General features: G+C 32.3%; 1 protein-coding gene across 1 annotated transcript; it reads left to right on the top strand.

Moving 5' to 3' along the window:
- Window positions 1-711: 711 nt before the first annotated feature.
- Window positions 712-16,645, top strand: LOC132708012 (RING finger protein 145 homolog). The gene is made up of 5 exons (XM_060680089.1): window positions 712-917; window positions 999-1,113; window positions 6,197-6,376; window positions 13,889-14,007; window positions 15,384-16,645. The coding sequence occupies exons 2-5, from the start codon at window positions 1,017-1,019 to the stop codon at window positions 16,197-16,199; spliced, it is 1,212 nt and encodes a 403-aa protein (XP_060536072.1). The 5' UTR covers window positions 712-917; window positions 999-1,016; the 3' UTR covers window positions 16,200-16,645.
- Window positions 16,646-18,277: the final 1,632 nt, after the last annotated feature.

The following is an 18,277-nucleotide window of genomic DNA, read 5'->3' as shown; positions in this document are numbered from 1 at the left end:
CAAGGAATTTGTAACGGACGCCGACAGTGCTTATTCGAGCGGACCCACGTGCGTTGTTAAGCAAAATATTTGGTAGTTTTTATTTCGGTCTGCTTCCTATGCAAACGTTTTACGAAAAAAAAAAAAGTGGCACCGCGCCGCTGCGCATTTGTGATCGCGAAAACATGTTTACAGGCTTAAAAATATCCTTCGCCATTCGTATGTTATTAAACCCTGCTATCTCGGTTCGTTATACGGGATGTATAGTACAGAACCTTTGCCAACAGTGGGAAATCCAGCCAGGCCCATTAAAAATGTACAGGCTGGTGTCTGGTTTGTAGAACTGACTGCGATAAACCGGGGCGTGGACAAACAGTTGGGACCAAAATCTATCTCATAAAGATGTCGAGTAATAAAACCTTATTTGGTATGCAAACGTACTACAGAGTGACCTAACGAATACTTAAACCGCTTTTATTGTTTGGCATTGCAAAATTGTCTTTTTGTTGAGTTCAGGTGGTACCACCCGTATTTGGGTCGATTTATCGCTTTTGCCCATTGATATCAAATCACCAACATGGAAAATAGTATACCAAAGGCGTTCCGATAGGAAATTTCTAAAAGAAAAGAATTGCTAATTGATTTTTTTGTTCTTAATTCAAAAGCAGCTTTGCCATTTACCTTTATCTAATTACTTATTATTGAATTATTTCAGTTGTCTCTATAGTAAATGCAAAAAGAAGAGGTCCCCACAATTTCCAATTTAATGAATTTCGGTGATACATAGGTTTTCCCTGCAATTCCAAATACCGACGGGTTCATCCCAAAAAAGAACAAAACCGATCGGAGGGGAATGCTTTGAAAATGAATTCCGAGTGAATGAAAATACGGATCGCGCATAACGTTGCCAGTTGGACGAAAACCTCCCGCGATCCAAGGTGCGACATTCGGCAAAATCTATTTTTGTGTTTGGATCATATTTTGCATTTTTTTCGGTGTGGTGACGTCGCGTCGAGCAGTTAGTGGTTTAAGTGACCATGGGCATGATAACGAGGGTACGTGGCCGGCTGAGGAGTTTGCACACGTTACCTAAATTAGATGAGAAAGTGAGAGACGAGAAAATAGCAGAAACAGGTGAGCAAAAGCTTACTAGCATTGTAGGATTGTAAGAAATCAATTGTTTTTAGTAGAATTTGTTTGTACTAATCATTGACGTATTTAATTTGTCACTGCTTCCTACAAGCGCTGATCAAAAAATTCATGTTAAGCTTTGAAAAATATATAATTTTAAAATGCAGTTTTAAGCTTTAGAAATATCTGAATTGTCAGCGTGGGCGATATTTTACTTTTCCAATTTCCACATTTCCAAATTTCAATAATTCAATTCATTTCTGTAAAAAGATACATTCAGCAGCAAAAAAAAGCAACACTGAAATATTAAATAAAATTTGAGAAATCACAACTTTCTTATTTTTAGGTGGATTTTCATAATTTTTTTAGAAAACTTTAGTTATTCATTATTTAGTCGATTTGATAAATGTTGACTTTTAGTCATTTTACAAAGTTAATTGAACGGTTGAGATCAGGGGAACATACTGGTCAGTTCATTTTGTTGATTCTAACTTTTACCAAGTCCAAGTCAGTGCGAATCTCTCGAGTAATTCCTCCTTACACCATTTGTGATCCGCCTACATGACTCAAGCGGGGACTAAACGTGCACTCTGCAAATCTTCCATGCCGTTCTTCATGCACTCTTCCGTCTATCTGTACAATGTAAGCAAAATATGGATTCGTCTAAAAAAAACATTCTGCCTTTGCTGTAAGTGTCAATTTAAATGTTCAGTGGCAAACTTCAGCGTAGTTCCTCGGTGACGCCGAAGCAGTTTTGGTCCAGTTTTTGGTCTGCAAGCTTCCACAGTCGGTCCTACGTATATCTGGCAATGTTCCAAAAACGTTCGACTACTCTTTTGTTCGTCGTTTGTTAGTTTGACGTCTCAACGGACAATAAAAATATAAGACAAAACGGAATAATCATCGAGGGGTGAGAAGATAAATCCCCGTCTTACTCCAAGTTGAATTTCAATTGCTTAACTGTTTTCGCCTTCTATCCATATGTTCGCTGTTCGGCCCCAGTAGAGGTTTATAATTTCCGCTCGGCTAATTCTATCCATGTCGTGTGAAATGCCTTCTGATAATTGACGAATCATACCAGTCGCAATTCACGTCCCGATATCCGTGAAATAGTACCTGAACACAAAAAAGCGCTTCTCTAAGTTCTACAACATTTGTATATCTGCTGGTGTATAACCTTGAGGATGAGTCATTCTATTTTATTAGGCAATAATCTGAACAATGTTAAGGCCTGAGTGTATGTTTCAATAAGGTTTATGAAACCTGAACAGTAAGGTTTTTGTATTAATTTGGATTATGTTAAAATGTATCCCAATTTTTATTTCTCAGATACAAAAGAAGTACTTAAAATACTTTAAGCAAAATCTGCAAACTACCATAGACCAGATTTTATATCCCAATTATATAAAAAACTTCCCATATTATATTATATTATATATATTATATATATTTTTTTGTAATATTGGTGATTGGTTCTCCCGATATTGTACTTAATAATTCTAAACTAATTTGTTATTACTATTAAAATTGCAAAATTTTACAATATCTAACAAAGAATATTCCATAAAATTAAGCTTAGTTTGTAGTTAAGACCAAAACGTATCCATTTTCAACAAATGAGAAAAATATGAAAATAACAGGTCTTTCAATTATAAATCGCCTTTCCGTTTTTGAGTGTAATTACTGAGGTATTTTAAAAATGGGCGAAATTTAACCAATAAAACCAAAATAAAAGTTCTTTAATTTTATACAAACAGGGTAGTTCTGATATTTTTGCAATTTTGTTAATAGTAGATATTCTACGTAAACAAAACATTGCAATAATTATATGAATCAAATACATTGACTATCAAATTGTTATGTTATTAGTTACAATATCAAACAGTTGCAAAATAATGAACCGTTTTTCCGTGCCACAGTCCCTTTTCCTCTTGACACCTTTTACAGACTCAACTTGCCAAGATTCACAACCACTTATATTGGAAATTATTCACGTTTCGTCTAAAAATACCAATATATTTTTTCAAAAATTGACTAACTTTAATCTTTAATGATTCAAGTCCAATATCCAAAAAACTCTGTAGAGATCTTTTGTGGACACCAGATACAGTTTCCTCTCTTCCCTTCCCAAGATTCTTCAGTTCTCTAGGCGCAAGCCCGAGTATACATACTAAAACTCTTTACTTTTTAGCCTATTCTCGGTCTCGGTATCACCTAGTGAATATCACTTCGAGGGCTTTCATATCACCGTCCTATCTGTTTGTTATTGCAGGTTCTGTTTTTGACTTCTTATTGGCCTTGTTTTTCTGTCCTAGTCCTTAAAGTCACCAAAACTTATCCCCCCTGCTATTGCTGCTATTTCCTGGATATATTACATTAGTTATTAATATCAGTAAACCGCAAATCTGGTCACGTCACCGATGAATAGTTCTATAGTCCAACGATAAACGTAGGTGAATCTGGCCGATTTCTAAACTTGCGTGGGTATCGAATAAAAACGATTAGAGCTGGCAAAAACGTTTCACTTTTCAAAAAATATTTTCGCGTCGTCAAACAACAACAGGATGTTTATGTTGCGGGAAAATGTTGTTTTGGCAACTCGTGCATCGGGACACGCACCCAGATCCCTGTATATATCGTTCTATTCTTTGCTAATTGACAAAGCGATAAGTCTACATTCAGGTGCAAAAAAATTGCATGGAGAATTTAAACTTTCATATTTAAAGTGCTTCTTACTTATCACTGCTGCTAGTAACTCCTCTCATAAAACGACCACTAGTATTTAACGATGGTTTTTGAATTCCTCGACTTAAAAAAAGTAGACAATATATACTTTTTGACCCATGTAACGGCCCTTCCGAAAAACAACCGAGGGCACCCACCTCAAACAACATATAAGCAGGCACAGAGTAGAATGTGAGACAGTTTTAGTTAAGCTATGAACAAGCCAACAGCTTGTTTGGTGACAGTCGGCGCCCGACGCAGGAAAATAATATCAAACGTGTTGCATATTATACTTTCTCTACGACCGTTAATTTTTGAGTATATTTTTGCAAGAAGGGAGTAGAAAAAGAAAATTTAAACTTGATTATTAAAAATTATTTTTTTTTTAATTTCTGGAACAATATATCCAGATTTTCGAAAATCTTCAGAAGTTTACTGAAAGTCTTACCTAAAAAGAAACTCCCTAGCCTTAATGCAACATTTTTTCCAAAAATCTGAAAAACACCTTATTCAGAATTTAAATAATTTAATTATCACCTCAAATTCTGGAATATATATTTAACTGATTCCATTATGCTTTCCAAAAAATCCTTGTACTGCAATTACTTATATATTTTCATCTCGCGAGAATCAAGTACAAATCTAAACATTGTGTTCTTTTACAATATAAAATAATAGACCGCAATAGGCCATCATTATTTCGGCTAGGCCAACTCTAATAATTTCATCATTAATATCAATTTGCGTGTCTTGGAGACAACGCGGCAATAAAGCAGCTTTATGGCGCGAAATTCGTTAATAATAAATATGGCGCCCAATCATATCCGCAGACTACTTGTTAAGAGTTTTTATAAAAGCTTTGTTATTACCTCAACTCTATGTGTAAAGAGGTTATTTTATATAGTTTATCTAAGTTTTATACTTGGTTGATTTGATTTTCTGACACACATTTGATAATTGTTTTGGGTAAATCTACGCTTTCGTTTCCCTCTCCTCCATTTACTTATCAAAATTTACTTAATAAAAACACATTTCGTTCTTTTACCTAGCCGATGTCTTATACTGTAATCGATCCTACGATTATGTTTTGAATTGTATTTAATATATAATACCCCATGATATAATATGTTCCAATTCCTAAATAAAAATAAAATATACCAAAATAAAAACAAGTTGATATAAAAATTTGCATATTTAGTTTAGATAACCATTAAATTGTTCATTAATGTTGCAATGTTTTTTTTAATGATTGGAGGGGATTGAATTCTACTACCCTTATCATTCTTAACTAAATTTAAGGAAAAACTTATGCATGTTTTTCAGAACACGGGAATAAACAAGGTATTATTCTTATTATTCAGTTAGTTTAAGTAATTAAAAAAATAATCAAAAATTTGTTATCTATTTATTTAATTGTTCAATAATAAGATGCAGAAACAGACGTGCAAATGAAAATTCCCTGGAAGCTTGTCATCTTGTTTACGAGACTTCATCAAAGTTTTGATATTGGCCGACACCGAATTGCTGTGATAAATATTATTTTAAGGGCAACTGGACACAAGTGCCAGGAAGATTGCAGCAAATATTGATACAACTGTATGGAGGAAATTAAGAGCACAGTTATATCCATACCACGTACAGAGGGTTCAAGTTCGTTTACCAAGAGATTTCGAACCGAGGATGATTTTTTCTCAAGGCAAACTATAAAATTTGTATTTTTGTTTTGCCTTAGGTGGCTTGCTTATTTGTTACATTTTTGTTACATTGTATAAATAAAATGTTTTTAAAGGTAGTTATTTATTTATAGCTTACGCCTGAATAGTTTCAGGAACGTTTATTAATAAATTATTTTTAAAATGTAATCGTTTAGAAGATAATTGATACATGTTAATACAAAATACAACTATTTGATTGCACCAATTTAAATTATTTTTGTAAAATATAGTTTCTTTCTACATTGCTTTTTTTTTCATTTGAAACTAAGTTTCCAATAAAACCGTATATCAACATCTATTTTTTCCATGTTATTAGGTAAGTTTTTCCTTAAATTTAATTAAGATAGAAGTAGGCTAATTCAATCCCCTTTACCAATTTAAAAAAAATAAAAAAAAAATGCAGAAAGTTTGTTTTACAGTTCGGTGATATTTCATTCTTCTTTCTATCTGTTTTACGTTTATATGAGAAACTGCTCTTTTTATTTTAAATTAGGAATCACCCCCTTAAATTTTTCGTTTTTGTTTGGTATATCGATTAGGTAAAAATAAAATTTTAATTTTAATAGGTAATAGATTGATTTTAAATCGGAGACTGTTGCATGTTGAGGTGTTAGGATAAGACATCAGTGTTAAATTTTTGCTTTCAGTGTGTCTGTTGTCGGTGTTGCTCCTACTTCCCTATTGCTCAAGAGGACATGCTCCGCTGCTGCTAAGTTTGGGAGGCTGGTGTCTAACAACATATTCATTTCTGGTACTTCCGCTGTTAATATCAGCAAATTACAAATATCCCGTACGTTGGTTGAGAAATATATCATCAAAATTGCCGGGTAAGCTTTTTTTAATTGTCTCTGGCCTTGCATTTAGTTTAAGATTTATATAATTTTAATTGCTTAGTACGAAAAATTCTATCTACTGAAGAGAGACAGAGTTTTTGATTTGCTCTATATTCCTTTTATGCATCGAAGTGAAAAATTTTGTTATTCGGGCAAAAATGAACTGTTAATAGCAAAAACCCGTTTCATTTTTATTGCGTCGTCCACTTATTTAAAAATTAAGATTAATGTGCTTCGTGCAATGAAACTATTTTCTATTATACAGGGTATAACATAGATATTTTACATCACCTAACTTTCTTCTTTTAAATGGAACACCTTGTATATGCTTTTAATTTTGGATTTTTGAGAAAATGTTATGTCAGATTTCCCTATACTTAATTTCAATAGATTCTTAGATATCTTCTAGATTAGATAGATTAGATAGATTAGATATCTCTAATTGTTGTCGTTTTGTATTGTTTTCAGTGTAACAAGTTTTTTACGTCTTTCATTACTTAAGTCCGACAATCATTTTTTCTGTTTTGATTTCATGTGCTAATTAAACTGCAATTTTTTTATAACACAATTATCTTTTAATGTCATATGAAAATAATGTAACGTAAAAATAAATAATCTAATCTCTCATCAAATTTTTGGGATAAATCAGTTGCCTCTTATGCTTCCATGCAAAGCGTGAGCCTTCATCAACAGTTAAAAATGGGCGTGGGTTGAACATTTAAAAGTTAGGTTTTTGAGGTGAAAATCCAAAAACCTCAAATCAGGTGATCTAAGTGGTCGGTTCTCGAGTCTAACAACTCCTTCATTCAAACAAATAACTTTTGTATTTAAATTTAAAATTTAATTATAAAAGGATCCCGCAAATAGTGAGATTTCCTGTATTAGACCTTTAAATTATAATTAATATAATATTTTAATTAAATATAATAATATTTTTACTATACTACAGTGATTGTGCTAAAGAAAACTGAAATAAATACTTAACAATTATAATTACCTTTATTGAAACGTTAATATCCTTGTCATAGCAATTAAAAATGAATTAATCGGTAACGGTTTTTTGTTTTTATTGAAACGCGAAACAAAATATGTGGCTCTAAAAATATTCTGGTGTGTTTTCGAAATGCTTTTATATAAAAATTGTTTTTGCTAACTAACCAAAACTATTATTTATTATGTCACTAAAGTTCTTTTTAAGGTAGTGAACATGGTGCCAATGATTGGATAATAGTAATTGTGAATTGAGTAACAATTTGTACCAAATACCTACAATATGAAACTAGAATTTTTTAAGAAGGTAGCTTTATCTGTTTCCACAGAATTTATCACTTAAATATACAGAAAAAATATATATACAAAAACTTAAAAAGTAGTAACTTACAATAATTTTTTCTCGTAGAACCAAATGCCTGGTAAACCTTTGCTGTTGGCAGTGGTCGCAATCAGGGCTTCATTGAGGACAGTTTCATAGAAATCGTCGGTTTTATACAACACAGCCACCCTCGATGTGTCTTAAATTAATTACACTTTGCAAAAATGACGTCTGATCTTCAACGTCCACTAATCCATTTTTCTGCCCTTCATTATCATATTGATTGATATTGCTAAAAATATGGGACAAATACGTTCGTTGAAAGATCTTAATATTCATCCGTTTTTTTTATAAATTGAGGTCATACTTGATGACGGCCATGTATATTTGTACCAATTTCGACCTTAATGAAATTCTTCGTTTAGGTTCTTAAAGTAAATGTTTCAGATTACTGTTGATTTTATGAAAACCAATACAATAAGTAATAAAAATTCGTAAGTACATACATATTCGCATATATATATTTCATGTATATTCTGTGTCTGCATTTTTCAAATATTTTACATTCTGTGTTAAACATAAAAATTACACAATAACATCTCAATCAAAGGGAAGCCCTTTATTTTCAAAATCGTGCATTACTAACAAAAGATTATTGTAAAATTAAGGTGTATTGTCGGTAATTTCACCTATTTTAGTAGATTTTTAAAATTGTTATTTTTTGCCGTTCAGAACTGGTATCGAAAACTGATCACTAAACTATTAACCCATAATTGCTAACCTCGGTGGGAAATCAGTCTGCAACGAATTCAAATCATTATAAGCTGTGCGTTCCGCTTTTCAATTTTTCAATTAGATAACAAATATCAAACAAACAAAAAGATATCACCTAGGATTAGGATTCATGTCTTCTTTGGGTAATACATTTCTTTTTCACAGCTATTATTTTTTTCAAGTCGCTTATTTGGCCACAATGCACAGTATTTTTTTATTGCATTAAAGTTATCTTAAATTTTCTGTTCCATGTTATATTATTATCGGAGAACTTGTGATAACTAAACAGTAATGTATATAAACTGTATTTCTAGGATTTAAAATAATTATGACATGTTTATACTACTTTTATTATTGTTTTTTGAATGAATATTATTATACATCTTATGTTTTACAATTTAGCGTTTATTGTTATTGTGCAACGGTTATTTTAAAGCCAATAAAATATTATATAACCTAAAGATCCAAGAATAATAATAATACACTTCTTATTTGCTTTTCAATTTTCTTTTTTTTAGAATTTTCTTCAGCGTTTCGTTGGTATGTGCGCATTTTAAATTTTCTATAAAAATTTACATTCTTGCTAAATGATTGTTTATCCAAAAGTTATTAATTTCTTGCAAAATAATCGGTAACAAAACCAAAAATTTAGCTCATACCTAATTGACAACGCTTGCTACTACAACCTCAGGTTTTTCGTCAAATGCATTGCATTCATCTCTGATTACACTTGATCATTTAAAATTTTTCGTGAATCTTCTTTAATTATGGGTTTGAAAGCCCTACAATTAATTTTTATACAATTGTCTCTTATTCAGCTTTTGATAGTCTCTTGGTCCTTGGTTCATTCGTGTGCCCTACATGAGTTTCGCTAAGCTTTACAGTAACAAAGGCTTAAAAAAATTCAATAGAGTATAATAATAACATTGCCTATTGAAAAAATACCCTCGGCTGAAGTGGTAACTATAACTTCTTTATTCTCCTGGGCTTTCCAAACTAAAATCTCTTCAAAGTTGGAAATATACAAAATACATTTCTTTATAGTTAAGTCATGATACGTATTTAAGTGTTTAATTAAATCTGTGTGACATCTAAAAGAAGTGCTATTTCTGCATATTAGGCAGATTATATACCGAATTCTTTTGGATCCTTCAGATATACAAACCATATCTTGCTTTGAGTTTTGTATTTTTATAAGTCGATTAGTTAGTTATCTCGCCAAAGTGATAGCCAATATTGATAGAGGGAGAAGAAGAAGATTAAAGGCTATTCGTTAATTTATTCTTTCACAGTGGCGCTGCTAACAGCAAACAACCTGGTCATTTAAAAGTATTTTATGACGTTTACTCTCACCAGCGATAATACAGCATTAATCGTGCCTCAGTATGTGGTTTGTTGAAAATTGAGCAAGAACGATCAAAACGTATTTAAATTGATTGTCATGTGGAAGGCGTAGCCTTATAAAATGCAAAACATATTATGTTAATTGGGTCTACCCAAGAGGCCGATAACTCAAAGAACATTTTGTATTTTGCCTTGGAACAAGCAAAATTATGGAATTAAGGGCCAATTTACACGTGATCACATTTGCTTAAACCATATACAAATGGACCATGATCAAGACGTTCGTATCGTTTTTTCCTACTTTAAAATTTAAAAAGTGTTTATTGTGATACGATATTTTAAGTACAAAGTGCAGAACTTATAAATATTATCGGTAAATCTTAGTATACTATTCAACAAAACACCCAATTTTTTTGCGTATTGTAACTTTGCACACAAGAGAGAATGATCCACAGAATCAAATGCTTCGGAAAAGTCAAGCAGGCTGCGATAATCTGAATAATGTGATCTATGACATCCAACATAACTGAAGCTGGAACATGTCCTGGACCAAATCCAGATTAAAAAATGATGATTTAAAGATGTGTAAGAATTAACTTAAGATATTAAGAAGACGATTGATGTCGTGCGGGATGCTGGAAAAAAATGAATCTCGATCTATCAGTTTTTAGTTTAAAGCTGAGATTTTTTTTGTTAATTTTGGTTATTTGTAGAGGTGTTCAAATATTTTCTTTAAAAAATTATTCATATCTCCAAAAAGGCTTAACGCATTTTAAGAGAATTGGAGACGTTGAAAGGGACTTTTCGTAGGCCATCAATCGTGCTATGAGTGATGCAATTGCCACTAGATAGATTTTTGGAGTTTTTTGAGAACTGCATCTTAATATCTTTATCCAAACCTAAAATATAAATAAGACAACTTAAAGCTAAAAAAAAATAGAATTTTTGGAATAATTCCTACTTTAAGGGTCTAATTATCTCGAATATTTAATATCAAAACTTTATTACTTTTTTATAATACCTTCAAAGGGCACCAAATTACTCTGTAACTTAAATTTTTACGATTTGACATGTTTTGCTGTTTTCAAATGCTTAGTATTATTACTTATTTTTTCATTATAAATTATGTTTAATCAGTCACTTGGTCACTAATTTTTTGTTGGGGACTAACTAATTTTATTAGCTATTGAGGTATTTAAATAGCTAAAAGTGGAAAACCATTTAAAAAATGAATAAAACATCTTTTCGACAGAAATAGTTCATCAGACATTAAAACAAATTTTGTATTGATCTGATCAAACGTTTCGCATCTTTCATATCGTTATCAGATGCTTGTCAAAGTCTCTTGATTGCCTACTGGTTTATTTAGTTTAAATGTTGTTAAATATTTATTGCATTAAAATAAATATTTAAACTTATTGTAATCCAATGCCTAGAAGAAACGTGCTAGGAACGAAAAAAATACTGATATGTCAATACATATTTTAATATTTCAACAATTGACTAGTTAGAATATTTGATAAGGCTAAGATTGTGAAAACGTAGTAATATGAGCTACTGGGTAACTTGCTATTGTACTGTTAAAAAAATAAAGATAAATAATAACATTTTATATTGATTTTAAACATCATCTTGAGCCCTAAGATATTGAGATGCGGTTTTTTTTGAGGTGTTGTTAATTGTTTCTTGCGATTACATCGCAAAACTGCACCTGGTGGTAAGTTAAGGAATCATAGTCACTCATAGCACGATTAATTTAAAAAAAAATTCTAACACGGCCAACATTTTCCTTAAGTTAAAGCAAACAACATTAAACAAAAAAGATTTGAATTTTTTTCACTATAACTATGGTTCACATGAGAAATGTTTGTAGAAACCGTGTTTTAAAATACAAGATAATAATTTCCTCCTCTCCCCATCCTACTTTGTCTTTGCTGATTTACTTATTTATTTTGTTCGTACCTCGTTGCCCTGCATATTGCTTTTAAACAACAAAGTACCTATGTCATATCAGATCATAACTTCTAGTTAGTCTTCTCCTTAGTCAAACCCTCCGAAATTTTCGGTTCATTGGATATTTTTTCTTAATTAGGATTCCTTATTAATCCCGTGTAACTTGGATTTGTTCACTTAAAAACATCGTGTTCCCAATAGCGATAACCATATTGTTACAGTTGCTTATCGGCTTCATACATACATATTCAGTACATATTTCCCTAGTTGTTAGGGTAATTGTGTTTTACATGGGTTTTTAAATGACAATTGTTCGGGCAGCAGCGCAGTACAAACCCGCGATGAAACACGGAAATAAAAAAGGTGCGGTTTTATTTATAACAAACAGAACACAACATAATCATCCAGTCCCGATTCCGTGCTTCTAAAAATAGAAGCTGTAATCAGTTGCGCTGTCGTTATTTATAAAACGACTACAATTAATTTTTCAAATGCACAACGAGTTCAATAATAACAATAACAACGTCGTGTGTTTATCCGTCTACAAAGTAGCCTGTTTATCTGGACGAGACTGTCACGCTGTTTTGAAGGTGATCGATTCGATCTGTTCGTGGATCATGACCCAGCATCCAGCAATCCACGACCCACGAAATAATTCGATAATGTAATAAGCCTAATACCTCTTAGCTATCGAAACGACTACATAACTGGGACTTCTGTTTTGAGAAAAGCCTCGATTTATGATAATAAAATAAAACACGGAAAATTTTCACGATTTAATTATCATATCTAAATTAAACTCTTAATTTCTCACATTCGTATCGGGTCACTGGGAATAGTCGCATCCATTGTCCGACCGCCGAAATTCGATATTATACCCTTAAACATACAATAAAGCACATAGGCACATAAAATTTTAAATGTTACAGGATATTTCTGGAAACCTAAAAATACTAACCTTTGTAAGATAATAAAAATAAAAACAAATAATGATAGTTTGTATTATAAACCAAAACCAAAAACACTTCCGATTGGAGTAAAATGGCGCCAAAGTTTGAATTATTTTGGTTAAATGCTAAGGACAATGTAGCTAGCTCATATGCGTGAAAAAATTTATGTAAATTGCTGTACAGGGAATTGTTTTCGTTGCAATATATACAAAAATTAATTCATGGGTTTTTTGTTTTAAATCTCTACCGGTTCGGTATGTTTATGTTTATTATGCCAAATGCTCTCTGTGGCTGAATGAAATTACCTCAAAAATTACTGTGTAAGATTATGCGTCCTGCGTGGTCCAAATGTTTGCTGTAAAAGCGTTTTAAAATGTGATAATACATAGAGTCGAGATCTAGTTGCGTTGATACCGTCCCATTGAGTTCATCTTAAGAGAAAAACAAATTAAATATTTCAAAATCCACTGCGTATTATATATATGGAGACAAACACGGCGTGTGGAAATTTCGAATTCTAGCGATTTTATCCGAATTTGGCGCAATACTTTATGATAGACAATGAAACATGATTAGGAGCAAGCGGATGTTTTCGGAGATATTAACGCACGGGTTGAATTTTGACGTTTGTCAATCCCGAGAGTCATGTCAGTGAATGCATTCGTGTTGTTTCGCGAAAATGTATCCAAAAACTAAATGAAAATGTGTGTACAAAAAAAAAATTATTTTTCTGATCTTCCACTTGTTTATACGAACACGAACTTATCTCTATATTTTCAAATTATCAACTCATTTTTTTTCTTTCTAGGCGCTTTTTTGGTTGTGTGTGAACTGCTTTACCACGACATTGTATTGGATTTTCTTAACAAGTCAAGACAAGTCGATTGCTTTGGTAACTTCAGAATTAGACAATAGCGAGAAGTTTAGTTTCTTGAAGATCAGGAATAAAAATGAACTTGGCTTGAAAAACAACCTCTTTTTTTAACTCAATTTTAGACGAAATTCGGGGCTATAATTTGACAAATGTGTGACGGGATGTTTATTTATTATTTTCGTCACTACGCCTAAAGAGGCCGCAAAGTCTAGTGATTTTTAGAAATTATGAGAAAAAAAAACTTCTTATATAGTTTCCGGTGAAGAGACCCTTTTAAACTCATTTTCCTGTTGTTACAGGAATTATGAGAAAATACTCCAAACCAGCGTGGAAATTCTGCTGCAAACTTTACAAACCCGTCGACAAGTGTGAGAACTTGTTCACGCGTATGAAGAATATTTGCACTTTGGCGACCCAAGTAAGTTTGTTCATTCTAAAGCATTTTAACGACCTTGGATGGTGACAAATTGACAAAAATGTAACTAACCAAAATATTGCCAAATTTATAATTTATTCAAAATGGTTTTGTCAGCCGTGCACAACTGTCGCAAATAATCGCTAATACACGGAGATCAACTCATTTCAGTAATAAATGTTTTGCTGTTCTTCTTATTACATCTTATCCCTATCGGAGCTTTCAAATACGATTCATGACAATACATTTTCGTTTATCTTTTACCTAGAATCACATTCAAAAATTTTAAAAGCTACCATCAAACACAAGTGAAACCATCAAACTCTTTTTAACTACCAAACACTCTAGTAAATGTATTATCACACCAACTTAATGAGACTCAAAGAATCAGTTCTTGCGAAAGGTTCCAACTTCGTCCTTGCTCCACGTATTATTCCAAAACAAATAAAGTGATATCTCAAACAGCTAATGAAAATTAATTTGAAACTGCAAAAATTCTTTAGAAATTCATAATTGCAAAACCTAAACTAACCTAACTAAAATATATAAAATCTAATTCCTACATATAAAAAAGCACCATTTGATCGAAAAAACATCGGTTATCAAATTTCTTGTTTACAGAGTCGTACAACTATCTCAATCCGAATCACTGAATCTAGAATTAAAACACCTAACATCTGCTCTTGTCTCTAATAATTTCCACATTAGAGATATTAAGCGTTCCATTACAAAATTCACTTCACTATAACCTCCCAAAGAAAATGAGTCCTAAAGCAACCCCATATTTGCCACTGTGGTCTCTCCTTACATTCAAAACATTACTGATCACATATCAAAAGTCCTTAAGAAATGTAATGTTAAAACCAAATTTACCACTTGGCCAAAAATCTATCATCTTAGATCCGTCAAAGACAAAATTCCGTTTAAGACAACAGTATCTAGTTTACAGCATTCATATTCGGTAAAAAGTACATTAGAGAGACAGGACGAAAAATATTAACTAGGCTAAAAGAACATGAAAGGGCCTAAAGACAAACCTTATTTGAGTAAACTAAAATTCTTGTATGCATTCTGCCCCACTCAAATAGTATATAAGGAGATACAAAGTAGAACAAAAAAATCATCTCTGAAGAAGCTAACACCAAAACTAACGTAGTAAATAGTTGTCATAGTTTAATATAAGCATCATAATTTTTCTTCGATGCGATAGATGTTCAACGGCTGACCAAAATCAATTGCGGATCGCAACGTTGCCTTTGTGTTTAACCTTCAAGCTCTACAGTCTGCGGAAGTCTTTATAAAATTATTTATTTTTATTTAATATTGCAGATTACTTGCTCTGTTCAAGAATTCTTTTAATTATTTCACTTCTTTTCCAGTTAGTATTCTTCATTATGTGCGACCGGGTCTTGCTCTGCAGTTTCGGCGGTGGCAATTGCCCCCAAAAGAAAGTAACCGGCCTTTATTCCCTGATGTTCTACAACGTCATTGCGTACTGTGTAAGTTACATCAAAGAGCTCGTAGAAAAAGAAGACTGGTCAGTCACCGTCAACATGACTCAGCACAGCAATATCAAACATGTCGCGATGTCCGCCACCAAGATCGTTCTAGAGTGGACCAAAGCGGTCACTTTCATAATTACTGTTACCTTTATGCTTCTGGTATTTGGCCTGGAGCAAGGCTTGGAGCATTACCAACCGACCGCTCTATACACCTTCGTCACGTGGACGTATTACATGTGCACTGAGAAGGTATTTGTGGATCTATTCCTTCCATTCCTGATGGCCCTCAAAATCAAGTCCCTTGAAGCGCTGGAACCGTTCTACGCCCCAGTATTTTTGAGATGTTACACCATCACCTTGGCGATGACATTGGTTACGTTGCTAATGTTGTACGGCCAACTGCGATTCACGATGATATCATTCTATCTGACGGTTTATCTCAGAGCGAAAGATATGGTTTTCAACGGGCTGAAGGCTTTACGGAAAGAGCAAGCCATCTTAGGACAGTTCCGTGAGGCGACGACGGAAGAGATTGTGTACTGTGATGATGTTTGCGCAGTTTGTTTGGGCACGATGGAGAGGGCAAGAGTCACTCCGTGTCAACACATGTTTCACGCCTCATGCCTCAGGCAGTGCCTGAACAATTCTAACAATTGTCCCATATGCAAACGAGAATACGTTTTCGTGCACTAACGCAGATAAATTGCCGCCACAACATTTGTTTTTACATAGCGGATGAGGGACTTTTTTTAAGCGCCTCCGTGTATAGTTTGTAGTAGATCTTGTTCAGCGTTGACCATCATATTTAGAACATTGTTTACTTGCTCTTGGCTGATATTGCGTTAGTTTCGGTTAGTTGTGTAGATATTTGAAATCTTGAGGTAAATGCCCGTAACCATTGCTGTTGTATGTGATCTAAAAGATCCCTTTCGCATGATTGAATACTAAACTTTCAAAATGTATGCAAAACGGTGGGTGCAAAGCTTTGCGTGTTGTGGCCTTATTTAAAATCCCATTTTATACGCTAATGTTAAGAAAACTTTTTATATGCAAATCATATATGATACATAAGTTGGCTGGACGTGTACTTAGTATATTTTTTTTATTTTTGTCAGAACTACATATTTAATATATCTACGTCAGCATAAGTTTAGTTTCATTTTTATCCTAACTATTTACTATTTACCTTATAAATGACCAGATAACCAAAAATGTGTGTTCCTTTCTATTGCACATTTTGTCTTATAACCACAAAATATGTTGGTTAAACAATTTTTGGTAGCCTTAATGTTTGGAGAAGGAAGAAACAATAACCAATGTGAGGCGTGTCCCATTTTTGATGGTTTTTTTAATACTAAAACATTTTAGTATGTCAGAGTTTGACGTTGATGGATAAATAGATTAAAAAGATGACGATTACGTTAGCAATAGCAAGACTATTCTTACGGCATTTGCTGGGGTCATCATTATGACGTAGTCGTTGTCTTTCCTCATAGTCATTATAAATAGATAGTTTCCTTTTTCACCTCAACCTTGAAATGCTTGAGTTGTTCTTGAATACAGTAAAAACCCTCAACTAACATGAACATTGCATGCATGCTTATGCATTGTAGGTGCCATAAGTACTTTCTTGCAAAAAATTTTAATTGCCTAGAAAAAAAAGAATATAGAAATATTTTGTCTTAATATATCCAAACTTGCTCACCAAATCAACACACCAAAACCAATAAAAGTCCAAACTGTCAGAATTAATAATATATTAATGGATATAGTAATATAACACTGGTTTTAATTGTTCAATAATATTCTATAATTCAATATATTCAATAATATATATATATATATATATATATATATATATATATATATATATATATATATATATATATATATATATATATATATAGTATAGTATATAACCCGTGTGTTGGGTTTCTAGTGTTTTGCCCATTTTGTTAATTCTAATATCATGACTTGTCATTCTATCTCTGAAGCTCACTGCCCTAATAGTTTTTAGCGTTTTCATTTCAGTCCTCCTCATCATTCTTTTTGTTGTTGAGGTTTCTGCTGTCGATTCCGTTGCGTGAGAATTGGATATATGCACATTTTGTATTTTCTTATCTTGCTTTTACTTTTATCGTTTGAATTGGTATTTCCTCTATTAAATCTCTCTTACTTAATACTGTTACTTCAGGGTAATTAAATTTGATTGTTGTATTATGGTATTATGTTGTTGTCGACAGCTAGTTTACATTTAATCGAATCTTTAACTATGACCATTGATTAGTCTTCTTAGTTGAAATGCTCAGTTTATGCTTATCTTCCCTTGTCTTCTTTCTGTACAGAGTGAGTCAACATGAGTCAAGTTCATTGTCTGAGTAGTTTGAAAAGTTATAAAAAAATGGTAAGTACAGAAGTTGTAAATATATTAGGACGCACAATTTAAATTGATTTGGTGCTTCATAAAAGCGTGACGAATAAGACAAACTCTTTTTTAAATAAAACATCCTATTTTTAAATTTTGTTTTGAATAAGTTTTGAACGTCTTCAACTTTTTTATTAATAATAATAATACATACCTAAACCTAACACTTTTCCCAATATTTTAATTATTCTAAATAAAACTAGTTTTTCCCCCTTGAAAACCAACACGATAGCACCATTATTGTTGATATTAGTGTTATTCAAATATAAAGAATATATAAATTCATCCAACGGAATTTGAATTAGATGGTAGAGGCTGTGCAAAATAAACGAACATATTTGGATCA

Source organism: Cylas formicarius, unplaced genomic scaffold, assembly GCF_029955315.1.
Source record: "Cylas formicarius isolate icCylForm1 unplaced genomic scaffold, icCylForm1.1 PGA_scaffold_10__41_contigs__length_53128322, whole genome shotgun sequence".
NCBI classification, from domain to species: Eukaryota; Metazoa; Arthropoda; class Insecta; order Coleoptera; family Brentidae; genus Cylas; species Cylas formicarius.
This window is presented reverse-complemented; position numbering and strand designations above follow the sequence as displayed.